This window comes from Paramormyrops kingsleyae, chromosome 17 (genome assembly GCF_048594095.1).
Source record: "Paramormyrops kingsleyae isolate MSU_618 chromosome 17, PKINGS_0.4, whole genome shotgun sequence".
NCBI lineage: Eukaryota > Metazoa > Chordata > Actinopteri > Osteoglossiformes > Mormyridae > Paramormyrops > Paramormyrops kingsleyae.
In genome coordinates this window covers 25,900,732-25,928,667 of record NC_132813.1, presented here as the reverse complement: position 1 = coordinate 25,928,667, position 27,936 = coordinate 25,900,732, and the positions used below count along the sequence as shown (strand labels likewise).

The window sequence follows — 27,936 nt, the reverse complement described above, 5'->3', positions numbered from 1 at the left end:
TGCCTAGGCCAGAGAGTACCTCTCGTACCAGGGTAGGCCTTGTCTCAAGCCACCTGGAATTTAAGCTCTGTCATATGTGCATGTGTGATCCTACAAAGTAGATGTCCTAACCAATTTGCCTAAACTATAGTTTGCTAACATGAAATCTGTGGAGTGGAGTTTTAATGACTTCAACCTAAGTGTATGGAAACTTCCAACTGCAACTGTATAGCATGCTTTTAATGAATTATGTTCAATATTTTTACTTCCCTACAACCCAGAGCAGCATAAGCAGTTAGATGGTGGATGGATGGACAGATGTTTTTACTTATGAAATTGTCTTGATGTTTGAACCTTATAAACAAACTAACATATTGTCATTCATTTTCAACTCATTCATGTACACAGCTGATGTCTGGGTATGGTAATCACAATAAGCTCCATAAAACAAAAAGGATTGCTTCAAAACATATTTATTTATGTCAATAACCAAGCATTGTCAGTAAAATGACTAATAAAAATAATTTCACTTAAGATGCAATTATGCTATACACAATAATTCAGTCTGGATTAGATAGAGAAAGTATAGGGTTGACTTTGATAGGTTGGAATATTATGCAAAACTGCTTGGAATTCATGTTTAGGAGGTGCAATTTCCTGTGAGATTTTTCCAAATATTAGGAGTATGGTGCTAAAGGCACTCTGGCTATTACCTCTGAATTAGTGTCTGTGTGGAGTTTGCATGGTTTACCCATGTTTGTATGGCTTTTCTGTAGGTTTCTTTTGCAGAACATATGTGTGTCTCTAAATGGCTCTCTGTGTCTGATTGTGTGTATGTGCAGTATGCGTCAGCTGGTTCCGGGATTCCCGTGGCCCTCTACTGGATGATTAGTTATGGAAGATAGATAGATGCTACTAAAACATTATAAAAATGTACTCTAAGTAAAGTAAAAAATTATTTAAGTAACATAGAATAGTAATATACTGTCAATAGAAAGAATTGGAGTGTAATTTTCAAAGTTAGTATGCTGTTGTTTTGTTCCCCACAGAAATATGCTTTTCCTATGAATACTTTACCACCAACTTCCCAGATTCAGGTGACTCTGCAGCCATTCAACATAGTTGGACAGTTTGGTGTAAACTCCATAGACACGCTGGCTTCCACACTCTTCTGGTCCCCCCCAAGACACCAGTCCCTGAGCAACCCACCTCCCAGTATCAGGATCCACCATTACAAACGCTCCTCCACTATCACCTAAGCACGTGTCACGGCCACCCTCAAAAAAACCCGCACAGAACATGTTGTCTGTAATGTTGTACTTCCCAGACCTGGAAGCATAGCTAGATTGGCATTCCTCCTTTGCCACCACTGGCAGTTTCACGTATTGCAACATATCAGTTACAACACCTGTATCAGAGGTCACCATACTGTCAATGGATGTGTTAAGGTTTGATATCCCCCATCCAGCAACTAAACCAAGCATGCTGGGCAGCAGCTCACTGCGACTCTGGTCACGGAGAGGCAAGCATACTGGCAGGACAAGTGCATTCATCGGCACTCTCTGGCTCATCTTGACCAAGGCGATGTCATTGTTGTAGTTGCGGGGGTCAAAGTAAGGGTGCAATACTAGTTTGTCAATGGAACGGTTGAGGGCCAGGTGTTTGCTTTGGATATGGTGAAGGCCCATGTAGACCTGCACATGCTCTGGAGCCACGGGGACCACAGAGGCATCGCGGCGCTGTAAGCGCAGAACGTGGGCAGCTGTCAGCACCCACAAGTCAGAGATCAGCGCCCCACTTCCAAACCAGCGGTCCTCAGGAACACGGGTGGCATCCTCCACCAGGAGTAGTACCTGCCAGGGGAACTGACCTGGGGATGCAATGTGCCCTCCCACAATCCTCTTCAACACGGATGGCAAAGCTTGCTCCGGCTTCCCGCATGCTGGAGACACATAGATTTGGCAGGCACGCAAAAAAACAGTTTGGGATTAATATGTGTGTGTGGACTTCTCTACACTAAAAAATTTACATAAACGTTAAAATTAGACTGACCAGTATCATCCTGGTGAAATCTATAATCCCTTAATAAATTTTACCAAGTATAAATAAAAAGGAGGAGACAGGGCTGAATTTTGTATGTTTATGGAGAATAAGCAAGAAAAACATATACAGGTGAATCCCTGTTAGTAAATTATGGAATCTGAATGCAAACAGAGTTGAATTTAAGTCCCCGAATAATCCTGAACTTTGAATTATTGATCTTCAATGACCAATAAATCTCATAGTGATCAGTACTGTATCTCGCTCAGGTTACTTGGCATTGATACACTAATTTTTACAAAACACTAGTACCATGAGAAAAGCACATAGACTTCAAACCCACTGTCCTGGAAGTTTGTCACAATAACCTAACTCACTGACAACTACAGCATGCATTTCTGCTATAAAAGCAGAATCCAAACTTCCATTCATTATACAATGAAATGGAGAAAGTTCACCTGGCAGACATGACGGAAGTTTGGTTCCAATTTCTTTGTTGGTCCACTCTCCTGTCTCTCCACAGATATAGGTACCTGTATTTCAAATAAACTCTAAGAAAAATGTCAGGATAAATGGGAAGAAAACATTAACAAGGATAATCTTACTGTTGATCCTAGGATGAATCTGGTACAGAGGGTCTTTGCAGGTGTAGTAGATCCTAGACCCAAACAAAGTGCTGTTTCTGGATGTCTCGAACATCACAACACCCATGGAAATCTCCCTTGGTGATTCACAGTCCACCACTGTTAAGATATGGCAATGCAGGTTTATTCATATAGCACATTTTCAAACAGAAAGACAGACAGAAAGATTTGAAATTGGCCTATAATTGTTCAGTATGGAAGCATCAAGGCTGCTCTTTTTAAGGAGGAGCTTAATGACTGCAGTTTTCAATGACTCAAGGAAAAACCCAGTGAACTATTTTTAAAATATCAATAGTCAGACAGCTAAAATCTTTAAAGAGTGTAGTGGGTAAAATATCAAGTCAGCAAGGGGAGGATTTTAGGGTCCTGGTGCTAAGCTTAAATCCCCTCTACTGGTTCTAAAAAGTGAAAAAAGTACAGTTCAACATATTGGAATTAATTGTTTGTCTAATATGATTTTCTCACAGAAAAATTCTGCAAATTCATTGCACCCTTTTGCTCTGAAAAACTTGGGAAGTACTGTCATGCTCCGTCTCCATCTAACCTGTTTTGTCCCTATCTAGCCAGCAGAGGTCTCAGCTAGCCATCCTGTTTCCCCTTCCATGTGTCCTCTAATTAGTTACGGCAGCTCCTTGTTCTCATTACCTGTCTATTTAGTATCTATTTGTTTTATGTTCCCCAGTCCGGTCACTGTTAACATCTAAACGTATCCTATGGTGATCAGTGTTTTACAGAGCTTTGTTCTCCTAGTGTTCTGTTGTGGTCCTCTGCAATCCCTTTTGTTTCTATTACTTTATTTTTAATTCATAAACCAGTTTAATTTTCCCCACAGCTGCATCTGGGTTGTTCCTCACAACCACATTTGACAGGTACCTGAACTCTGTGATTAGTAAGCCACAATGATGAACAGAATGTTGTTGATGTTATCATTAATGATGTGTGAGAAAAAAAATCACCTAGCCTTGCTGATATCAGAGTTAAAAAGCTTAAGTTTCTCATAATAGATGTATTTTCTCCACCTAGGTTCTGTTTTCTTGCATTTGCTCTTTTGTTATAAATCTGCTGGATTATTTCTGTTACTTTTTGCTTAATGAACACTAATGAAACCTTTAAATTAGCTAATAAGAACATAAGAAATTTACAAAGGAGAGGAGGTCATTCGGCCCATCAGGCTTGTTTGGGGAGAACTTAACTAATAGCTCAGAGTTGTTAAAATCTTATCTAGCTCTGATTTAAAGGAACCCAGGGTTTTAGCTTCGCTACACTAGCAGGAAGACTATCCCATACTCTAACTACATGCTGTGTAAAGAAGTGCTTCCTCAAATTTGTTTTAAAATGTTCTCCCGCTAATTTCCACTTTGTCCATGAGTTCTAGTATTTAAACTAATATTGAAATAGCTAGCTCCCACTGGGTAAAAAAAAAAAGAAAAAAAAAGAAATAGCCATTTGGTTGAACAGCATCCAGACCCGTTAGAATCTTATTGACCTGGATCATGTCCCCCCTTAGTCTCATTTGCTCAAGGCTAAACAGATTCAGCTCAGCTAACCTCTCCTCATATGACATTCCTCTAAGACCAGGAATCATTCTCGTAGCCCTACGTTGCACCGTTTCCAAGGCAGCAATGTCTTTCTTAAGGTATGGGGACCAAACCTGCACACAATATTCTAGGTGGGGTCTTACCAATGAGTTACATAAATGTAACATCACCTCCCTTGACTTAAACTCCACACACCTAGAGATGTGACCCAACATTCTACTGGCCTTTTTTATTGCTTCCCCATACTGGCGAGAGTGGGACATGGAAGCATCAACATACACACAGATCTTTCTCGTAATCAGCTACCTTTATTTCAGTGGAACCCATAAAATATCTGTACTTTATATTTCTGCTCCCTGCATGGATTACCTTACATTTATCTGTGTTAAGTTTCATCTGCCAAGTATCAGCCTAATCAAATCCAGATCCCGTTGTAGCCTCTCTGCTGCTAGATCAGTATCTGCTACACCACCCACCTTGGTTTCGTCTGCAAATTTAACCAGTTTACTGTATGTATTGGTGTCAATATCATTAATGTAAATTAGGTACAATAGTGGTCCTAAAATTGAACCCTGCAGTACCCCACTATGAACGCAGGCCCACTGTGACATTGTGCCTCTAATAACTACTCGCTGCTTCCTGTCAGTTAATCAGTTTTCGATCCAAGCTGCCACAATTCCTAAAATCCCTGCAGCTTTGAGCTTAAGCAAGAGTCATTTGTGGGGGACAACATCAAAGGCCTTCTGGAAATCTAAGTAGATCACATTGTAAGCCTCTTTGTGATCAATTTCTCTTGTAGCTTCCTCAAAGAACTCAAGTAAATTAGTTAAACAGGATCTACCTCTCGTAAATCCATGTTGGCTATCCCTCAGAATGTTATTTGCATCCAGGTAATCTACCATTTTCACTTGGATTATAGCTTCCATTATTTTTCCAGTAATGCTAATTAAACTGATTGGCCTATAGTTTGCTGGATTACTTCAATCCCCTTTTTTGAATATGGGTGTTATATTAGCATGCTTCCAATCTGAAGGTACCACACCCGCAGATAACGATTTCTGGAATATTAAACTTAAAAGTTGGCTAATAATATCCCTCATCTCTTTTAAAACTATAGGTAAGATGCCATCAGGGACCTGCGATTTATTTATTTTGAGTTTAGCTAGGCTTAGTACCACATCAGCCTCAGTTATACATATTTTGGTCATAGATGATGCTGAATTCGTACTAATTGGTGGTAAGTTACTTGTGTTTTTTACTGTGAACACCCGTGAAAAATAATCATTCAACTCATTTACTATATCAATTTCATTTTCTATTATAAGGCCCTTACTATCCTGCAAATTAGTGATTTCAGCTTTTAGAGCTCTTTTGGAGTTAAAATATTGGAAGAAACTTTTATTGTCATCCTTAGCCTCCAATGCAATTTTTCTTTCTACATCCCTCTTGGACAGAATAATGTTATTTTTAAACTCTACCTGTAGACTTAGATACCCCTGCCTAATTTTGAAATCATTAGTTATTTTCCAATTGTGGAACAGAGCCCTTTTCCTCCTGACTTTATTTTTAATTTCCTTTATACATTTTAAATGACAAAAATCTTATTTATTTTTAAATCTGTCTTACATTGCATCCTTTCACAATGTGACTGTTGCATGTGTACCCATTGTGATGTCTTGATATACAATGTGCCATGGCAAATTCAGTCTTCCCTCGATATCAAACCACTCCCACACCACTGCTGTAGTGTTTGTTCTGCATGACTCAGGACTGGGCTGCATGCTCTTGATATTCTTTCATTTATACATCAACACTGCATAAATGTAACCATTTATTATCTTGTAACACACACAAAATAATATTTTGAACTTCTGGATCAAGAACCCTTTTTCACTTTTTCAAATGCAAGTGCAGTACTGTATGTGGTTTGCTAGAATTCTTAACAGTGTTTGTAGATTGTGTTTAGAAGGCAGGAATAGAAGTAGCTGATCTAAAGTTAAAAGAAGTGAGGTTTATATAAAGCCCTTTCTAATTAAGGCAGAGATTACCACATTATCCCAACTTTCATAACAGGGACTTAACACTCTCAGCCCAGTGTCAGGTTATGGACTCAATGCACTGCTCTGTTTCTCATATCGTACATTCACCATACTGATCACTTACTCACAGCAGACTCATTACACTGACCCCATTCTTATACCAAAGACTCACTGCACAGCCGCGCTACTAAAAGGAAACATTCACCGCACAGCCCCCACCAACAAAAAACGCTACTGTCCCCACTAAAACAACATGCGCTAGACTTTCACTAAGTACTGAAAATAAGAATAGATCTTACTTTTGCAAGTGAGCACACTGCTGCTCCAGGTACCATCTTTTTGGCATTCAATTTCATAATGATCAATCTCAGTACCATCCTGTATAAGAGACATTGTTAAAGTTAAATAAATGTTATGTATCTAGACAAACTTCTGCAGAGAATTTTCAAAAACATGAGTGGTTGCAGGCGCGTATATGACCACTTGCTGCAGTGTTCTCAATGAAAGCAGACCACCAAAAGCTATTAGAACTTCTTACTGGTCACACAATGAGGAAATAATGCAGAACAACTGGCAAATGTTTAAAATCCTGAGAAGCTATTTGTCACATGGAAGTTTTGCCACAAGGAAACTGAAAGAGGGTTTCTGTTTCGTAGAGATTCGGCACTTCTTGAACTAAAAGTGAGGGACTGGATCTGATGCCTACAATTCTCTGTTCTGAGACACTTGAGATCATAGCCTGAAAGATTAAATATCTACAGTGATATTTCAGTGTATCATTATGTAACAGAAAGGCTACTGAACAGTACCTTAAACTTATATAAAACTTTACTATTTTATTATCTTGCATAAATCATAGAGTAACATCTGCTTTGTGTTAAAAAAAAAACATCTGTTTTTTTGACAGTTTTTTTTAATGTGTGGTCACGTTTACTTTCAGGCAGGCAGCAGTTTTAGTTATAACACATAAAAATGAGCAGAGTCTTACCTTTAACACTTTGTATCCAGGATCACAGGTAATTAAGATATGATTTTTAAATGAATAATGGGGAAGAAAAGGCTCCAAATGGCCATGGACTGGGGGGTTTAGAACTGGACAGTTATTTCCTGTCAAAGAGAGCTGGGTCATACATGATCTACACTTGGATCATACTTTTTTGTAAAGCATATTCTGGGAAACTCACCATCAGCAGTATAGGACAGTCTCCAGCCAATGTTCTCGCCTGAACTGTCACTGTGGAAGAAAACCTGAACATGGTTGCTTGCTGTCTGGATACGGTCTGGAGGCTTGTCACCACAGAATGGACCAAGCTCTTTCTGTCCAGTCTGAATCTGTAAATTAGACCATCTTTATCACCTTGAACATAAGTACACTTGTCATTGTTATTTGAATCATTCACATTTATGCTTCCCTTAATTCCCAATAGTTTACTATTCTTTAGTTCAATTTTCATGCCGTTTCATAGATATGTACTCTGTAAGAAAGTACACAGGATTAGTATTTATAACGAGAGGCCAACAAGACTTTATGATTTAATAAGTGGGAGGAATCTTATCTATTACTGCTATGTTTTAAAATATATTCATTTAGTATGCTGTGAGGACGCTGATATATTGTCTTTCCAGAGTTACAGTCCACCACTAATGCAGTCAGACTAATACATAAAAAGATGTTAAACTGAATAACTGTGTTTCCCACACATGCATACTTCAGTTAAAAAAGTAAGACATTCTCCTGTCCTCTTAGTATTTCTGGTGAAGAGTGATCTACATTAAAGTAAGGCTTTAAAAAACTGTATTTCAATTTAATTTATATTTGTAATTTGATCTTTTTTCCTTTATTTAACGCCGGATTAAAATGTGAATGTAGTACCTTATGTAAAGTATAAAAATTGTATAGCTCTATTTGTGTAAATAGGCTCAGTAAGATGCACTAGATCAGTGGCCTGTACTACCGTTACCGGCTTATCAGGGTAACTTGTCGGATTTAAGTTACCATGGTACTTCATATTCATTCAGTTACATTTCGCCCAGACTACCTTAAATCCGACAGGTTGCCCCGAAAAGCCAGTAACCCCACTTCGTAGTACAGGCCACAGGTTATGTACTAAACAAATAGAAATAACAATATAAAATATAGCTGCAAGTAGCAATAATGGGGCCAAGCAAAGTACCATGGTACAAATACCAGGGAAAGAAATTAAGAAAGAGGAAATACAAGAACATAGGAATATATGAACATAGATCATATATGATAAGCTAACACACTGAATGAAACATCTAAGAAAAACTGCAACAGGAACAGATATAGAACCAGTATGGGAAGTGAATCACTGAGTAAAAAGATATGTTTTTAAATTCTTCCTAAAAAGGGAGATGGAAGATAGGTCACTGAGGTTTTGTGGTAGCGAGTTCCAAAGTTTTGAACCTAAAAAAACTGAAGGCCCAGCCAGCCATAGAAGACAAGAAAAGGCAAGGCACCACTACAATAGGTGCCTGGCAATACTACCATGCAGTGGCGGCTGGTGAAGAAAATTCTTGGTGGGGCTGACGTACCAATAGATTTCCCTTCCTAGTCCAGTATAAGCATTCAAATGAACAGTCAGAAAATGACAAAAATTTCACAATGATAATTTAATTTCCTTCTCAAAATCAGCAGTTTTGTTAAATTAACAATTTACAGCTACAGTTATTTCGGGCTTGTCGGGTCTCAGCTGTCACGTTCGCGGGGAGGGCGAGCAGGAAAGCAGGTGAGCGAAGCCAGGAAGTCAGGTACACGTGGGTTTATTGGACAAGAGACGGACATCGATGGACAATACAATGACAAGTCTGGGGAAGACTGACTCAGACGAGGACTAAATACAAAAGACGGGCTAGACATAACAGGACACAGGTGATCACAATCAGGGCTGAACACGAGGTAACGAGGTGGGCGTGGCACACATCAGGAGCGGACGGAGCGGATCATGACATCAGCTCCTTAACATGAATTTTGTTCCAACATCGTCCTTCTCGCAAAATGGTAATTCAATAACGATCTCACCGAATTTGGTGGAAGCTGCCCTTCAACTGTCGTCGTCACCATCATCTCTCTCTGACTGACTGACCTGAGAGCAATCCAAAGCTTTCCCTTTTTTTCTGTTTCAGGGGCGAAATTTCCAGCACCCCAAAGCATTTAATTTGGTAATGCTGACAGGCCAAATTTGTATTATTTTTGCCTAGCAACCATACACGATTGGCTATTTCGCTGCACTTCTGAGGTGCTTTGATAAACGCCCAAGAAGAGAAATGATTGGTGGAAATCTGTCGGTGGAAATTCACTGCTGAATGAGAGTCAGTTGGTGTAAATGTTGTTTAAATAATTCAGATTGCATGTAGGCACACACTATTAAGTAAAACTGACATTGATATATATACGTATATACACTGCTCAAAAAAATTAAAGGAACACTTTGGAAACACATCAGATCTCAATAGGAAAAAAGTCATACTAGATATCTATACTGATATGGACTGGGTAATGTGTTAGGAACAAAAAAGATGCCACATCGTTTGATGGAAATGAAAATTATCAACCTACAGAGGGCTGAATTCAAAGACACCCTGAAAATCTAAGTGAAAAAATGATGCAGCAGGCTAGTCCTTTTTGCTGAAAATTCATTGCAGCAACTCAAAATTGTACTCAGTTGTTTGTATGGCCCCCACGTGCTTGTATGCATGCCTAACAATGTCAGGGCATTCTCCTAATGAGATGATGGATGGTGTCCTGGGGGATCTCCTCCCAGATCTGGACCAGGGCATCACTGAGTTCCTGGACAGTCTGAGGTGCAACCTGGTGGCGTCGGATGGACCGAAACATAATGTCCCAGAGGTGTTCTATTGGATTTAGGTCATGCAAACGTGGAGGGCCGTCAATGGTATCAATTCCATCATGTTCCAGGAACTGCCTGCATACTCTCGCCACATGAGGCTGGGCATTGTCGTGCACCAGGAGGAACCCAGGATCCAATGCACCAGCGTAGGGTCTGACAATGGGTCCAAGGATTTCATCCTGATACCTAATGGCAGTCAAAGTGCCATTCTCTAGCCTGTAGGGGTCTGTGTGTCCCTCCATGGATATGCCTCCCCAGACCATCACTGACCCCCCACCAAACCGGTCTTGCTGAACAATGTTACAGGCAGCATAATGTTCTCCGCAGCTTCTCCAGACCCTTTCACTTCTGTCACATGTGCTCAGGGTGAATCTGCTGTCATCTGTGAAAGGCACAGGGCGCCAGTGACGGACCTGCCAATTCTGGTATTCTATGGCAAATGCCAATCGAGCTCCACGGTGCCGGGCAGTGAGCACAGGGCCCACTAGAGGATGTCGGGCCCTCAGGCCACCCTCGTGAAGTCTGTTTTTGATTGTTTGGTCAGAGACATGCACACCAGTGGCCTGCTGGAGGTCATTTTGTAGGGCTCTGGCAGTGCTCATCCTGTTCCTCCTTGCACAAAGAAGCAGATACCAATCCTGCTGATGGGTTAAGGACCTTCTATGGCCCTGTCCATCTCTCCTAGAGTAACTGCCTGTCTCATGGAATCTCCTCCATGCCCTTGAGACTGTGCTGGGAGACACAGCAAAACTTTTGGCAATGACACATCAATATGCGCCATCCTGGAGGAGTCGGACTGCCTGTGCAACCTCTGTAGGGTCCAGGTATCGCCTGATGCTACCAGTAGTGACACTGACCATAGCCAAATGCAATACTAGTGAAAAAACAGTCAGAAGAGATTAGGACGGAAAAATGTCAGTGGCCTCCACCTGTAAAACCATTCCTGTTTTGGGGGTCATCTCATTGTTGCCCCATTAGTACACCTGTTGTTAATTTCATTAACCCTCTGGGGTCTAGGGGTAGGAAACACACTTTCACTGACTGGGGCATGATCACACATTTCTTTAAATATCATAAACTTAATTGATGGCAAATAAATTATTTCTTATATATTTGTTTTGCCATTACACTCATCTTTATTTTAATACATATTGTAAATATGTCAGATTTTTGTTAAGTTTGAAATTTGACATCAAAGTATAGACATTGCAAAATGCAGTTTGGAACACTTGCAGAAACATTATAAAAGTACATAGTAAGCAATGCTGGCAGTTTGTTTTGATCCCAGATATCTGATCACCAAAGTCTTGGTTACATGAAGATGACTAAATGGTGTAGATGCAACATTCATTTGGATAAATAAATAAGAAAAACCTAACTCATGTCACTATTTCTGGCTCCTTTCATCTTTCGTGAGAACCAAGACCTCAGAGTTAGAGGTGTTAATCTTCATTCCAGCTGCTTCACACTCAGCTGCAAACCACCCCAGTGCACCCCAATCACTGATAAATGACACCAACAGGACCACATCATCAAAGATGTGATCCCGAGGTCACAAAACCAGATACCCTCCACCCTGCACCTGAAATTCTATTCATAAAAAATGCAAACCAGGGCAGTGAAAAACAGCAGCTCTGACTGAGTCCAACACCCACTGGGGACAAATCTGACTTTCGATAGCAATGCAAACCAAACTTTCACTCTTGATATACAGGGACGTAACCACCCAAGGAATACAATCGTATGCCTTTTCCAACTCCATAAAACACACATAAACTGATTAGGCAAACTCCCCAGAATTCTTGTGAAGATAAAGAGCTCACCTCTTCCATGACTAGGACAAAATCCACATGGATCTGCGGTTCAACCAACGGATGGACCTTCCTCTCCAGTACCCTAGCATAGACTTTCCCATTGAGCCTGAAAAGTGTGAACCCTCTGAAGTTGGAATACACCCTCCATTCCCCTTTCCTAAAAACTGGGAACAGCTTGCCCATTTACTAGGTCATAGATGCTGTCCCTATTCTGCACACAATGTTGAAGAGGTGTGTCAGCTTTGACAGCCCAACAAAATTTACAGCCTTTAGGAACTTAGGCCAAATCTCATCCACCCCTGGAGCCTTACGACCAAGGAAATTTTTAACTACCTCAATGACCTTGAGGTCAACAGCACTCCATCCCTGCTATAAACTGTATGGGCAAAGCCATGTTTCTCCTTCATGAGTTCCCTGACAGTTTGCCAGAATTTCTGTGAGGCCAAATCAAAGTCATTTTCCATGGTCTCACTGAACGACTCCCAAACTCGAGCTTTTTGCTTCCGAAACTGCCAAAGCTGCACTCTCCTAGGCCTGCACATACCTGTCAGCTGCTTCCTGAGTCCCACAAGCTAACTAAGCTTAGAAGGCCTCCTTCTTCAGGCAGATGGCTTCCTTCACTGCTGCTGTCCACCACCCAGGTTTGGGGATTGCCTACAAAATAGGTCTGCACAGAAGCCTCAGCAATGGACATATGGAGCATGCTGTACTTGGGCTAAATTTCTTCCAAGAGAAATTATGCCAAAGGTGTCACTTAAAGATTTTCCAGATAGGGACTTCTGCCAGATGCTCCCTGTGCACATTCACTATACATTTCAGTCTACCAGGTCTGTCCGGTATTTTCCCCCGTCTAATATACAGTGTTGGGTGTACTGGTGCCATTTGCACTTATGAACCCCCATTTGCTTGCATGTGATGTTTGTTATGGACAAACAGTGGAAACAATAATAAATTACAAACTTCAAAATATTCAGTGTTGGGGAAACTGTCATCTATGATGCTAGGCTTGCATCCACCCATTCACCTTCTATCTTTGTATCCCAGTGAAAGCTGTGAGGCCAGGAGCATTCTAGTTTAAGCAGTAAGGGATCAAGGCTCGGGCACATATACTATGGCTAATTTACAGACTCAAACTGCATTTCTTTGGGCTGCAGGAGGAAACTGGAGCACCCAGAGAAACAGTGTGACTCAGAGAGAACCTACAAATTGCTCACACACAGAGCAGATTTGGGATTCAACCCCCCACTCTGAAGATGACAGGCAACGGTGCCACCTACTTTATTGATCCACGTTTCTACAAAAAAAACTATATTTCCACACAACAAGAAAACTGACGAAAGATCTGATTTATGATTTGCATTTTTAATTTTACCTTTACAAGTTCTGTTATCAGAGAGCAGCAAGCATAGCGACAAGTGTCCTGTCCCTCTCTTTGGTTCAAGAGCCCATGCTGCACATTGAGATGAGCTTGACTATGTCTAGACTGTATCTCTCTACCTCCCGCACTAGCCTCAGCTCCTTCCCCACCTAAGAGGTTATGTTTTATGTTCCTAAAGCCAGTTTCGATAACTGAGTCTGTCATGGTCCATGCCTTTGACTGCTAGCTGAACCACATAGCACCAGATCCCAATGGTCCCCCTTCCAGGTGGTGGGCCCAATAAAAGGTGGACCCACAAACTGTTTCAGGCTATGCCTTGCTGGTCCCCATGGGTAGAGGCCTGATCACAAAGCACTTGCCAGCAAACTCCCCCCCCCCAGCTTGGCAACAAGGCAGGGCCCAACCTGGTCAACCTGATATCAGCCTCGTTTGGTCTGGAGCCCATATTGTCTTGATCTTGTCTTTTTCTTGGCCATAAGTTGCGAAATATTATAAAACATATTATCTGAATCGATATGCATATATACTTCTTTCCCCTCACTAAGCGGAAATAAATTTTCCTGTGCAGTCCTCTTGTAGCAGCACTACTTAAATGTGTACTACATCTCTCAGCTGCCCCAGTGGTATAATGCTATTGGAGAGCTTCAGAGTGTGCAGGGGCTGCTGGAAAGAGCAAGCAGGGCCTTTAAAAATGAATGTGAAAGATACCAGAAAGATCATGATCGTCCATCTATTTGTTCTTATGCTTCTCACACTTAGTTGACCTGAACTCGACCACCTTGGATTACAGTTCCCATCTGGATGTATGTGCTGTCCTGTGCCTGCTTGTCCATGTGAGTTCATCTTGAGTGTATATGTCTTTGTCTGGGGAGCATTCCCACTTAGGGCCATAGCCAGATATGAGGTCACTGAGGTCTGAACGTCTGAAATTTCTTTAATAGCTGAAAATAAAATTTGAACCCAAATATTCAACTGAATTTTAAAAAATCAGCAGTTGAAAATGTCTCCGGGCCAATTGCATTCTTAATTCAGTTCGAATGTGTCATTAACAGGGTCTGCTGTGTGTGTGAGAGAAAGAGCTACAGCATTCGGTATCAGCATGATAGAAAATGTGCGACTCGGGAATTGCACAAGTGCACTTCACTGAAAGCCGTTCACGTTGTGTGCATGTGATTATGCAGCATTATGAGAGAGGATGTGCAGGCAGTATATCATTCGTTAACACAAAATAATGATCATTATCAGTAAAAAATGTTCCAAAACAGCAACCTAGTATAGCATCTGGAGTAAAGATAATTGTATGAAACATGTTAAATATAAGCATAGGATAGGCTACTCTGGCCATGTTAAAGGTTGGGTTTCTTTCATATTACACCTAATGGGCTAGATTATACTAATGTTTCACATAATGTCATTAATAAAAAAATAAATAACCAGCTTATGAAGGGGACAGTATCAGTAATAGTGTCCACAGAAACATTTCAAGCCAAATTTGGATATCAAAACCAAATGTATTTGATGTTGGCTTGTAATAGTGTGTTAATATCAAGCATTTCTCTTTCATTCTTATGTTTATATATATGGTTACATATCGTCTTAAATTACATGCTTCATGCCCAGAATAACATACCCAGATCTAAATTAATTCTGACAGGAATTCATATTAATAGTTCGACATAACTTGCTGTAACCTAAATATATCAATTAACTGATATGAACTCTCATTTAACACTGCCTATCCCCCAGAAAACAAGCCTTCTGTATGTAATGTGTGATTGATGAGACACCACCCAACCCCCTCACCCCTGGGTCCTGGACCTCAGTATTTTTCAAACCCTGGCTACAGCCCTGCTCCTAATCACCTCATGCCAGATTAGGGAACTGCTATGTTCCTTTCGGAGAGCTGTTCACAAGGTATTTCTTTCACTCATCCATCATCAGTTGCCCCTGTTTATGCTAGCTGGATATTTTGATTTTACCTGTGATATCTGGGATTATGTACAATGTCACAACCGAAGCGCTCATGTTGTTTATAGCCAGGAAGGAACATCATAGGTCTCTATCAAAAGTACCATATACATTAACACAATCTAAGAAATAATAATGCATTATGACTTTAAAATTTACATAATATGTTGACATATTAACTTACTAAATATACTTGTAATATTTTACCAGTTGGTATGTTTAGGCAAGTGGTTACTTTCAAAATTTGTAAATGGATATGATTATTGTTTTCTGTACCTGCCTAACTCACCTTTATATAGTCATAGGGACAGGTGATTTCTGGATGGTCCTCGATGTCAAAAGTGTCATCAAATTCCAGATTGATCAGAAATCCATCCTCAAGCTTAATGTGGTATGTGCAGTCAGTGCTCTTGGGGTAGGGGTTTGGGAAATTTACACTAGAGAGTACTCCTGTCGGCTCACTGAACAAGTCATCAGTGCACTCAACTGTAACGAGAAAAGGGTTTTAAACACATTACAGAACACATTACTGAAGAAATATAAGTATACAACAAACAACAGAAGCAGACAAATAAAGATGCATAACACTCAAGAGTCAGCTCTGTCTCGTACAGGAACGTAGCTAACATCTCTCCAGTTTCTGGCCCCCTGAACTATCTACACACATTTTTATCATTTCAGACTTCAGTTAACGCAAATATTTACATTTCATTTGAACATTATCACTTAAAGAGAGCTCAACAAAGACAAAAAACAGACCTTTCAAAAATTTCCAATCTACATATAAAAAAACATAATATACAAATACAAGTGAAATGTAAGACATATAGTCACACTGCTACATTTGAAAAAAGTTTTATAATTTCTATATAACAAATTTAAAAAGTATAATGACATGAATGAGAAAGTGGATTGTCAGTATCTTCAAATGATTTGAAGCAGAAGCTACTAAATAAGAAGTGACAGTGAGGCAGTTGTTTGCAAAAGCATGAAAGACTTAATGGATTTAATGAATAGCCATTGATGTGAACAAACTAATAACACAATTCCTTAAATAACCAAGAAAAAGGCTGAGACAGATATGTAGCATGGGAAATGAGGAGGCTAGTAAGATGAAGAAGTTTATCTGTTGAACTGTTTATTGCAGTTTACACTTACAGGAGATGCAAAAATTCAACCGCATAAGTCAAAGTTTGCATGTGTCAGTGCATTAATCAAAGTAGTGACAACGTGTACACATAGAAATTTGTGAATCCTCCATTTATAAGAGCACATTCTCATATTATGTCTGGAAGGACACCCGTTTATTGACTCATCTGATACCAGGTACTGAATTTTAAATTGTAATTTGGAAATAGGTCAGTGTCAAAACCTAGAAAATCCTAATATATTTAAAAAATATATACATTTTATAATAAATGTAGAAAAATGTTTACAAAGTAATTAATATTTTTCATTACACACCAGGAGTTAACATGATTTTATGTTGACACACATGGTGTTTCAGATACAATGATCATTAATTGCAAACTATATATTTTTTTTGTTAGGGGAAGGTATTATCTTGGGTATTTAGGCTTGCATCCATCTATTCAACTTCTAACTGCTTATCCCAGTCAAGGCTGCAAGTCCAGGAGCCTATTCTAGGCAGCATAGGGCTCAAGGCCAGGGTACGCCCTGGATGAGATGTCGGTCCTATGTAGGGCACATACATGCTCACACACTATGGCTAATTTAGAGACTTAGAATTAGTCAAGCTGCTTTGGACTGCAGGAGGAAACTGGAGCACCCAGAGGAACCTGTGTAGCACAGAGTGAACCTACAAACTGCTTATGTAAAAAGCTGAGGTGGGATTCAATCCCTAAACCTGAAAATGGGAGACAACAGCGCTACCTTTTGATCTACGATCCTACCACCACCTTGCAAAAAAGCAATTTCCACACAATTACAAAACTGATGAAAAACCTGATTTATGATTAGAATTTTTAGCCTTACCTTTACAAGTTCTGTTATCATAGTGCAGCAAGTAGCCATAGCGACAAGAGCAATAATAGCCACCAATGTAGTTGTGACAATAATGGTCACATGTCAGCTCTTCATCATTCCTGTCCTGACATTCATCCACATCTGCCAGGGAGGAAGACCAGTCACACAGGGGTAATGTTAGTGTGTAGATTTGTTTTTTTTGCCAGCACTGTCTTTCTCCTGGGCTTGTTTCTTACCTACTGCGCTGTAATGGGCCTTGAAACCAAAGAACCTCTCTTCATCAGAGAAATCAGACCTGAATGTCACAACGAGAGTATTTCTAGGAGAACTAATGACTTGCTCTCCAGGCACCAGCTCTGTGTCCGTATTTTCCCGTCCACAGAATGTGGCAAGCACTTCTTCTTCAGCTTCCAGCTGTAAAATAAATGTGTAGCATTTAGAATGTTGAAGCAGTCAAAGAGTGCTTGATGGTATGAGGGACTTATCCACAAGTATCTTTTTTTAAACATCATTTGCTGTGCTGTAGAGCAACTGCATGAGAGCTGTGCTTGAGAAAGAAATGAAAGTATTTAACGCCATTCAACATTGATTTCTGACCTTGTCCTTTACATGCAGAGATTTCTGTAGATTCCCTGAATATTTTAATGATATTATGCACTCTATAGGGTGAAATCCTGAAATTTAACCTTACAAAATCCTGAAATCATTTGGTGAGAAATGTTAGATCATTCGATCATGCAGTTTTGCTCAAAGAGGCAGGCATCAAGCCCTTCCTTGCTCATAAATGACTGGATACTCATGGTATCACTGAGTGTGAAAGTCTCACCTATCCTAGATGCTAGATCCTAGATGCTCTTTCCTCCGTAAAACCTGTTGGGCTGCATCAAATGATATGAAATTGGGCACACATGTAGAAAACAAGTTTGGGAACCAGATTTTTAAAATTGGACCTATTCCATCATGTAGTTTTTGAAATATTTACAAAAATCCAAGACACAAAGACAGATTTTGTATTTTTCCAGCTGTTTTTGTTATATTCGCATGTCCATAAATTATACACAGGTTATTCATTTCGTTATTGAACTTCCTACAATCAATTGTAAAGGGGTCAACTTTGATTTTAGGTATCAGGCATGTGTCTGTGACTTTTATATCTGAAGTTATAAGGTAATTATTCCAAAGAGGGAAGAAATGCCCCCCCATGCAAGGGGCCCCTGGTTCACTCCATAGGGTTAAGTAGTCTTAAACTGGCCCTGTCCCAACTTTTTTGAAAGGTGTCACAAGCACCTAATATGTAGTGTATAAAACTATTAAGTTCATAAGTTCATAAGTTAAAACATTAAATGTTTTATGGGTTTTAATTTAACACAGGTAAGATAGGGTGGACAAATCACTGCTTTCTTTTTTATATGCATTCTTCATACTTTCCCAGATTTTTCAGAATTAAGAATTTATAAGAAATGAATTAGGAGACAGACAGGATCACTGGGTTTGAAACAAGTATAAGGGAAGATAAGTAAAAATATAGTGAAATTGATGCAAAAGACTGCTGTAAAAAGGTGTTCACTGGGAATTTCTTGGGGACAGAGAAGAAAGAGAATGGGTGATGGATTCTAGGGAATAAAATAGAGAGAAACCACCATATGGAAGCTATACTTGGCGATTAGCATGAAGAAACTGTATTGTTTTTTACAACAGTAAAGAATTCTCCTCAACGTAAACCTGAGGGATAGAACACCTGAACTTTTAATATAAAAGACAGTAATAATTTGTAGTTATGAAATCTGATGTAAATGTGGTAAGCATGTTTATTAATAGTCTACTAAAATGCACAATGCATATATATTATTTATATAGTAATTTTACATGATATAAATGACTTCTTTTCCTTTTGATCTGATGTTTCGTAACAGGTGGCAGAACCAATATGCCGCAGTGCTTTGCGGGAAAGCAAATCCATGAGCTTGCCCCACCCTGTGGTGCATGCCCTTTTGTGTATAACAGCTGCTATGCAGCTCTATGGGGGCAGAATCTGAATATGAATGTAGCAGAAGAACTTGCAGCATTGAATCTGCTCATGTGGAATAAATGCTATTAACTCTGGCTTCTGTGGGATGTTCTCCTTGTTAAACATCGTCTGTGTAGAAGCAATGAGACTTCTACTGTGGAGTCTGATCTCAGCAGTTCAGATAACTGGTTCTGACAGCTGGGGGGAAAAGCTATTGAACAGCTATTCACAGTACTTTATAGCAGTTGTTCCATTAACAAACTAGCTAACTTCTCATTTCCTATTTCCTCTCCAACTGCTCACATTTCTTCCTTTGGAAAATATAATTTTAGCAATAATATAAAAATAACCAGCTGAATTAATAAAAATGTGCAGCGGAACTAAAAATAAGAATCACATTTTGATAGAACTAAAACCAACTCTTGCTTTTGGTGGGAGCTATATGAGATAGAGATGAGAGGAAGGGATTTTATTTTGGGGAGGAGTTTTAACAAAAAACCATCAACAAAACAGGCAGCAATTTCTGTATCCAAAGCAGGGGAGAAAACAGCATAATGCTTGAATGAGAGAAAGTGTAAGAATGAGAGAAAACAAAATCAAATAAACAAGACATAACAACATTATGCAATAAAAGATGTTCCTCTGTGCCCTGAATGAATTACACCCTACCTCAAACTCACTCCATGCCTCCAGTTCCACTCTGTGCCATGTCCCTACTCTCTGTACAACCTAAAGATTTTTTTCTTTCCTCTTTGGATACACTACCAGACTTATCATGAATATTGGTACAAAGTTCTCAGTATTCTGTGGGGGAATGACCTCTCGGGCAATCACAACAACATGAAAAACAGCACACTGCAATTTCTGAAGTTCCAGTATATGATCTTACCTTAACATAGTCATACTCACAGAGGTATGAGGGCTCAAGGTCAAAATGCATGAAATAAAGTCTAATTTTATACCCACTGGGTACACTTATATTCCATCTGACTTCTGAATCCTTTGGGTAGGATTCAGGAAAATTGGGTGAATGGAAGGTTCCATACATGTCATTCAGGATCATAGCTGATGGATGATGCAGGACTGTAAAAGTCACCAGGAAAGGCAGGACTCTGGGAAAGGAGAACAAAGCTCTCATTACTGATAACACACTTTCAGTAAGATGCTACCAAAACCAACCACTCAAAAACAACAGGAATAATGATTGTAAATAAACTCTGATGAATGGTGTATGCATATGGATATTCAGTGTTTCCTAACGCACTTTCTAAATTTACCGCTTCAGCTCTCAGGACACACAATGGGTATTTTCCCTCACATTAGTCTCTAAATATTTAATCTGCAATTTCTGCAGTTCTAACAAGGTCATTCTTATCTTTATACATTCCATCAATCGTAATCGTATTAGTTAGTTAGAAACAGAGTATACTTGGCTATTAAATGTTGCAACAAAACCTACACACGTCATTGTTAATATTAATATATGAAATACTTTTTAGTGGACTTATATTATTGTTCCTGTTTATTTATTATTATATAATATATGCATTATAATACATGCAGTATTTACGGGGAAAAAACTCACTTACCCTGTCATCGCTAAAGTTGTGTCGGATCTCTATAAGATTTCTTGTTCGAGGTCCCTGCAAACAGCAAGATTCACATTGTTTACAAATGCATTGTTTCCTGTGTGTGACAGTGTGAGGGAGAGGGAGCGCGCGGGAGAGAGAGAGACAGACAGAGAGAGAGAGAGAGACTGTCGATTAAAATAAGTTTAATTCAACAATAATGTGTGGTGTTTTTCATAATTCTTATTGGGAATCATAACTAGCATTGGGTTCACTCAGCTTTGCCATACACCCAAATGTTACAACATTACAACATTAAAATGTATTTAAATAGGACGCCTTTAGAATAGTACTGTTTTCCCACTTTCGTGGACAGGATAAGCGGTTAGAAAATTGATAATGCTGTTCTAATATTACTTTGCAACTTTAAATATAATTCGGGACAGAGTGAATTCGGATAAAGTAGACTATCAGGTGGAAGTGGGCCATTTAAACTTTGGCCTCTGTTCAAACATGAATCATTCTTTCACTGAAACCAGTCCTAAATTGAAGCTACATTGTCTCTTTAAAAAAAACACTAGTTTTGGGGGGCGTTTCCCGAAATACTTCGTAAGGATAAGTAGTTCGTTGTCTCGCTCATAATATCAGTCGTTAATTAGCTATTATTTCTCAAATCCCTTCATAAATAAAGTAGTTCGTAATCTCGCTCGTAAATTTACGAGTGCTCGACCCACTCACATACTGCGTCGTTCTTTAAACTTCTGCCGCTCATTCCTGTCCCAGAGAAGCAGAGGTCGCCCGAAATAGATCACAAAACACACTGACACTCTTCTTTTAACATAATAATAATGATAATAATAATAATAATAGCCTACTCTATGTCGCGATATAAAAGTATAATGTAGGCTACAAATTAGCGCAAAAGGTCTCGTTGTTTTAACTCCTGTATACACTTTGAGTCAGTTACATATCGGAGTTGTGCATCAAGATTCAAGAGGTTTATTCGTCATGTATACAGTTGTACACATACAACATATAGTGAAATGTAACCCTGGTCACTCCAAGCAGCTGTGCATGTGTAACCCCTCATGTGTCTGCGTTGTGGTTTTCACTCAAAGAACGAAGAGACGTGGGGCCATGCAGCGGTTTTATTCACCTGGCACAAATAACACAAGGTTGGGAGTCCGCAGGGCGGCACAGCTTGAAATATATAAGCAATGCTAGTATGGGGAGAGACGGAATGTTAGCTCACGTGTGGTTTCAAAACTTCGACAAAAATCCATTCAAAACTACATAAACAACAACATAAAGTACACCGACAACATCTACAAGGAGGGAGATGCAATCTCTATCAATCAGTATTGATTTGAAATGTTCACTGGAGCATACATCGGAGCGCTGTTGACATAGAACTTACCGCTGGCTTAATCTCCAAAACTGTGAGAGAGCCAAGCAGTTCTAACTAAGCTACCACTAGAGGCCAGTATTTGACCACTATACGATTAGTATATATGGGAAAAGCTGGCTCACACAGGAGTGCAAGTGGAAACAGCAAAATGTACACTGTTACACATGATTAACAAAATATAGAAAAATAATAAGATTTAAAAATATATTAAACATTCAGCTGTAAATAATCTATACATGATAGGCAGGGTTCGAAATTAACACCCGCCAACCCGCCAAATGCGGGTTAAAAATCATTTTGGCGGGTATTGATAAAATCTTACCAGCCAGTTTGGCCGGTGATGCATGAACCAATCATGCAAATCATGTCAGAGACGCTCTGGGTCGTTTGTCCCCTCCGTCCTACATTTCACATGAACACTACACTACGGGTGACGTTTTAGATACCTTTGGCAGCAGCACGCAGATACTGTACGCTTCGGTTTGCGGGTCCAATCAACGACGAGAGCGCGAAAACACAAACAAGAAATAGGAAATATCGGATGAGCAAAGAGGACTGAGCTGGACAGCGAAATAAGCTAAAATCAAAATGCTGCGGTGGTTAGGACAGACGTCAGGATCAGGAAGAGGTGAGAAGAGGAAGGAGGCAGAACATGAAAATGTTGACAGAGCGTGCGAAACAAAGAGAAGGAAGTTTAATTGTAAATGGCAGACAGGTCGTCATTGGCTAGTGTTTGATAGTAAAAATGCGGTCATGTTTTGTAAGATTTGCCGTGAGTACACGAAAGAAAAAAAATAAAACTAACAGTTTCGTGGTGGGGATGTATAATTAAGTTTATAACAGTTTATAACTGTATAGTTTGTTGTGTGTATTGCACTTTCTGTGCGTTTTTCATGCACTGTTAATAAAATGATCAAATTTTCATTCAGTGGCATTCATAATCTCTTATTTTCACCACGTAAAAATTTGGTTGGCTGGTAACTTCAGAAAGTTACCAGCCACTTTGGCTGGTGATCAAAAAAAGTTAATTTCGAACCCTGATGATAGGTAAAAGGTATTGTGCTGTACAATATAAGTGCAATGTGCAAGAGGCCTGAGGTATGTGCCAACAATTTGGACAGTGTGAAAGCAATACTTATAGGATTATGTCATTGTTACAGTGACTGAAGAGTCACTGTAGAGTCCAGTGGAAGGCCTAGAAGTATTGAGTATTGTCCTGGTTTAGGAGCCTTATGACCTGGGGAAAAAAGCTCCTCCTTGACATTTCCTTTCTGGTCATAAGGCTGTGGAAGCGTTTGCCTGAATTCAGCAGGCAAAACAGAGAGTTATTGGGGTGGGATGGATCCTTGGAGATATTTGTTGCTATGCTCCTACAGTGGCTGTTGTAGATGTCTTGTCGGGAGGGCAAGGCAGATCTGGTGCAGTGCTCAGCTGCTCTAACCACCCTCTGCAGGGCTTTCCAGTCCTGGGCAGAGCAGTTCCTGAACCACGATATGATGCGCATGGTCATATACATATTAAATTTGATTTCACAACGTCAGTTCAACGTCAGATGTCACTGCATATCATGTCAATGTCGTACGTTACTTTTTGGTTTTGACCGAATGCGAGATGGCGGGTGAATTTGAAATTGAGGACAACCCCCCCGATCTTAAATTGGCGGTGTGGCAGCATTTTGGCTTTCTGGTAATCACAAATGAAAATGGCAAGAAAAGCACAGACAAGACAAAAACTGCGTACAAACATTGTAAAAGACTGATAACATACACAAATAACACAACGAACATGCTTCAGCTTGTCCACCGGCACCACAGTGAGCTGAATTCACCACCGCCAGAGAAGAGATTATTAAAAGGACAAACCACGCTAAAAAGCTGCACATACAAGCCTTAGTTTATTTGGTAACGCTTTATATTGAGTGCACAATCATAATGCATTCATTACTCATTTATAGAACATTCAGTGCACCTTCATAATGCATTCATAGAACATTTATTTGAAGATTTTTAAAATTTATTTTGATTTGGGATTTTTTTTTAACAGTATTTTATTCAATTTCAGTTGCACTGTTAAGAGTAGGACACATTTTGCAGTTTAGAAAGATAAATAAAGGAATGTTTTTGAATAAATTTGTCTGCAGCTCATTCTGCAGACAGACACAGGAACCACAGGAGCTGGAGCTATGGAAACTGAGCACACCGGAGGTCTAGGGATGGGAGACTCAGGGATAGTAGTTGCCATAGTGGGAAGCACCTCAGGGGCAGGAACAGGCATCTCAGGGAAGAACACAGGAACATAAACTGGAGCCACGGAGACTGAGCACAGTGGAAGCCCAGGAACGGGAAACTTTGGTGCAATAGGTATCACAGGGGAAAACATCTTTAGGATAACGGGAGGAATCTCGGGGACAGGCACGGGAACCACAGGAACAGGTATGGCCGGGTAAGGTGTAAGGCAGGGGTATTCAACAAAAATTTAAAGAGGTCCAGTTAGAGAAAACCTCTTGAAGCAAAGGTCCGGAAGATCATAATGACTAACTATTTAGTGTGATCTACATTTAAGTAGCCTATTAGTTGTACCAACATTGCATGTAATCAGTACCTGACTGTCAAATCAATATTTATTGTCACGTGACAAAGAACTTCGGCCAGCTGGCTGGAGTGAGATTTTCAATTCGAGATGTCTGCACACACATGTAACAGTTCTTACCTAGTAAATAATCTGCTTTTGTATTTAACCGTATAAATACACTTCTGACGTAGCTAATTTTAGGTTTTATAATGAAATAATATAGATTTGCCGTAAGATTTCCAGTATGAGTCTGAAAGCGTGAGTGTCATGCCAGATGCTTGAGATTTGGCAGCCATGAAAATGTACATTTTTTGTTTCACCCGAGTTTATTTATATAACAGATAACATTACTTTATACATATGTTAATGTCAACAATAAACTACGTCTATTTATCCAATATGTTATATAATACATACTGTATTTGAAAACTGTTCAGCTTTACGATTTCAGGACAGAACAGTCACTCGGTTAGGAACATTATGGCTTTTTGGTTGTGGTTTTAGCTTCGATGCTGCTACTAACACTAATAGCACATTAGCACAGACAAAGGGCTGCATACGCCGAACTACGTCTTGCTTGGCGGTCAAAGGCGTTTGACGTTCATTGGCGTGGGAAACGGCTGCTCTACTGCTAAATCACTACCGAAAAGACTACAAACGCTGCGCCGCTTAAAATAGAAGCGTCCCGTCAGGTTTTAAATAATAACTTAATGTTTTGCCTATCGGTCCGGGTCCGCATGGGGCTCTGGACAGAGCGGTTGGGACTTTAGGTGCTGACCCGGACGGAGCAGCAGAAACTACCTGCGCTGATCTGGGCGGAATGGCAGCATGTAGGTCTGACGCTGACTCAGAAGGAGTGGTGGCTGGTGACCCTGGTGTGACAAACACCACTGGATTGAATACTGTGAGGTAATGGTGCGTTCGTTTTTCTCTCGGAACTTGGAAATTCCGAGTTGAGTGACATCACGTCCGACAATCTCCCGTTCAAGCTACCCACATCTCCGAACAAACATGGCTGCCTCCATGAACACGTTGCTGTGTGTTGTTGCTTTATATTTTAGCAGATTTGCAGTTTTCCAAATGGAGAAAATGGAGAAATTAGATTTTTCCGAGAGACAAACAAGAAACACGAACTAGTCAAACCACATTAAAAGCTTTATAAAATATTTTAGTACATTCATAGCGATATTCTGTTTTCGATCAGTAAACAAACTACAAACAAACCAAGTTGAAATTACGTTACAGGGGCAACTCGGACAACAAAATCTGGTCCGACTTCAACGTCATTAAAGGGGTGTGTTTCCGACGGGAAGTGACGTTTTTCGTGACGTTTTCATCCGAGTTCCGACTTGGAGAGAAATAATCGAACGCACCATAAGTCTCACGTCCTGCCATGGGGAAGTAAGCAGGTTTCAAGGCGGATTCCAGCTGGGGTCCCAGAGATTCCGTATCTCTGCGATTATTCCGCTTCTTTTTAAGCGTTGAGTTCATAGGAGCCAGGGACAGTTCAGGAAGTTCCAACGGGGAACAACAAGGCAACCCACAGTCCAGGTATACCTGCCTGATCATCGTCTCTGCCACTCCGCTCCTCAGCTGCAGCAGGTTTTCTCGCACCTCCTCCGCGAATTGCGAGTCTTCGGACAGGGAGATCTCCTCCAGGATATCCTTTGACCATATACTGTAGCAAGGGTGTGTGATCAGTAGCTGCGCCCACCGCCCCACTCCGATTAACATATATTTGCATGTAGCGAACTTGAAAATGAAAAGCCAAAGTAGGAAATGAAAGCTCAAATTGGAAAATGAAAAGACAAAAATGGTTTTTAATTTTATTTTTCAATTTTTCACATCTGACTCATACATGAATGGAAAATTAAAATGCAAATAGTGCTATTTCATTTTAATTTTAATTTGTGCAGGATTTTTACGCACAGACTTTGGGAAGTAAATGGCAAAGTGGAGATTGTATTTTCTTTTTATCATTTTCATTTTAATTTTATTTTTTGCAGAAAATACCTCCCATATGATCATGCCCCAGTCAGTGAACGTGTGTTTCCTACCCCTAGACCCCAGACGGTTAACATTACATGTTGTTATTATTGAGTGTGTTAGCCCGTAATAAAGTCCTTTGTCCATATCCACGGCTTCCTTCGCCTGCTCTCCTGTGCGAGCTGTGACAGAGCCTCAAAACATAGATCTGAGTCAGCCAGGGCACCAAGGGCTGAGTGTGCAGCTTACACAAGTGAACATCCCTTCTGTCATGAATTCAAGGCCTCACCTTTGTTTAGCATGTTTTGTGGACAGTGTGTGGCTCAGTGGGCTAAGACTCTGTGCCTGTGATTTGAAAGTTGCAAGTCTGAAACCAGCCTTGGCAGATTAGTCACATCTGTGGGCTCATAAGCAAAAAGTTATAGCAAAGCAAATCTTCTTCAGCACTTAATTTCTGATCCAATTATCATATATATATATAAATCTGACATATTTACAATACACATTAAAATAAAGATGAGTTTAATGCCAAAACAAATATATAAGAAATAATTTATTTGCCATTAATTAAGTTTATATTTGCAGAAATGTGTGATTATGCTCCACTCAGTGAAAGTGTGTTTCCTACCCCTAGACCCCAGAGGGTTAATTCATAAATCATTCTAAAGTCTATCAGTGATGTTTCAATTTTGTTTGCATTACTGAATATGTGTACATCATGATAGAAGGATTCAGCAGCTAGTTAGAATTTCATAAGTGACTTCAGCTTTATTTTAATTTCTATAAAGTGTGAATATGTGTTTATGAAGCATAATCATTAAACCATTTACAATCTATGTAAGTCATTTCATCAGCTGAAGTAACAGAAGACTTCAGTGCATGTTGGTTATTGAGTGGCAATTCAGCAGTGCAGATTCAAAGTTTAATAAAAGATTTTTTTCAATATGATAATTGGATCGCATTTCACCGTTGCGCTGTTCATCAAATAACCATGCGAATGCGATTTGAATACGCGCTATTATAATGTGAATAGTGATCTTCGGGTGAGAGCGGTACTACATGCCCCCGATGCAGGTAAAACAAAGTAAGATGACATGGTTTACTTTTTTGCAGATTTAACCTAATTTAAAAAACTTT

At 39.8% G+C, this 27,936-nt stretch overlaps 1 protein-coding gene across 1 annotated transcript; it reads right to left on the bottom strand.

Annotated features, from left to right (window-relative positions):
• Positions 1 to 446: 446 nt before the first annotated feature.
• Positions 447 to 22,055, bottom strand: masp1 (MBL associated serine protease 1). Its single transcript, XM_023809630.2, has 12 exons — positions 21,991 to 22,055; positions 20,856 to 20,909; positions 20,156 to 20,378; positions 17,495 to 17,672; positions 17,268 to 17,399; positions 15,562 to 15,758; positions 7,425 to 7,572; positions 7,229 to 7,347; positions 6,540 to 6,618; positions 2,625 to 2,762; positions 2,478 to 2,552; positions 447 to 1,921 (listed from the first exon to the last, which is right to left on the bottom strand). The coding sequence occupies exons 2-12, from the start codon at positions 20,861 to 20,863 to the stop codon at positions 1,053 to 1,055; spliced, it is 2,166 nt and encodes a 721-aa protein (XP_023665398.1). The 5' UTR covers positions 20,864 to 20,909; positions 21,991 to 22,055; the 3' UTR covers positions 447 to 1,052.
• Positions 22,056 to 27,936: the final 5,881 nt, after the last annotated feature.

Excerpts from the sequence above, each read along its gene's own strand:
- masp1 (XM_023809630.2), bottom strand. Across the intron at positions 17,400-17,494 it reads GGCCCATTACAGCGCAGTAG|ATGTGGATGAATGTCAGGAC; the intron begins GTAAGAAACAAG and ends CCTCCCTGGCAG. Across the intron at positions 6,619-7,228 it reads CTGGATACAAAGTGTTAAAG|GATGGTACTGAGATTGATCA; the intron begins GTAAGACTCTGC and ends TCTCTTATACAG.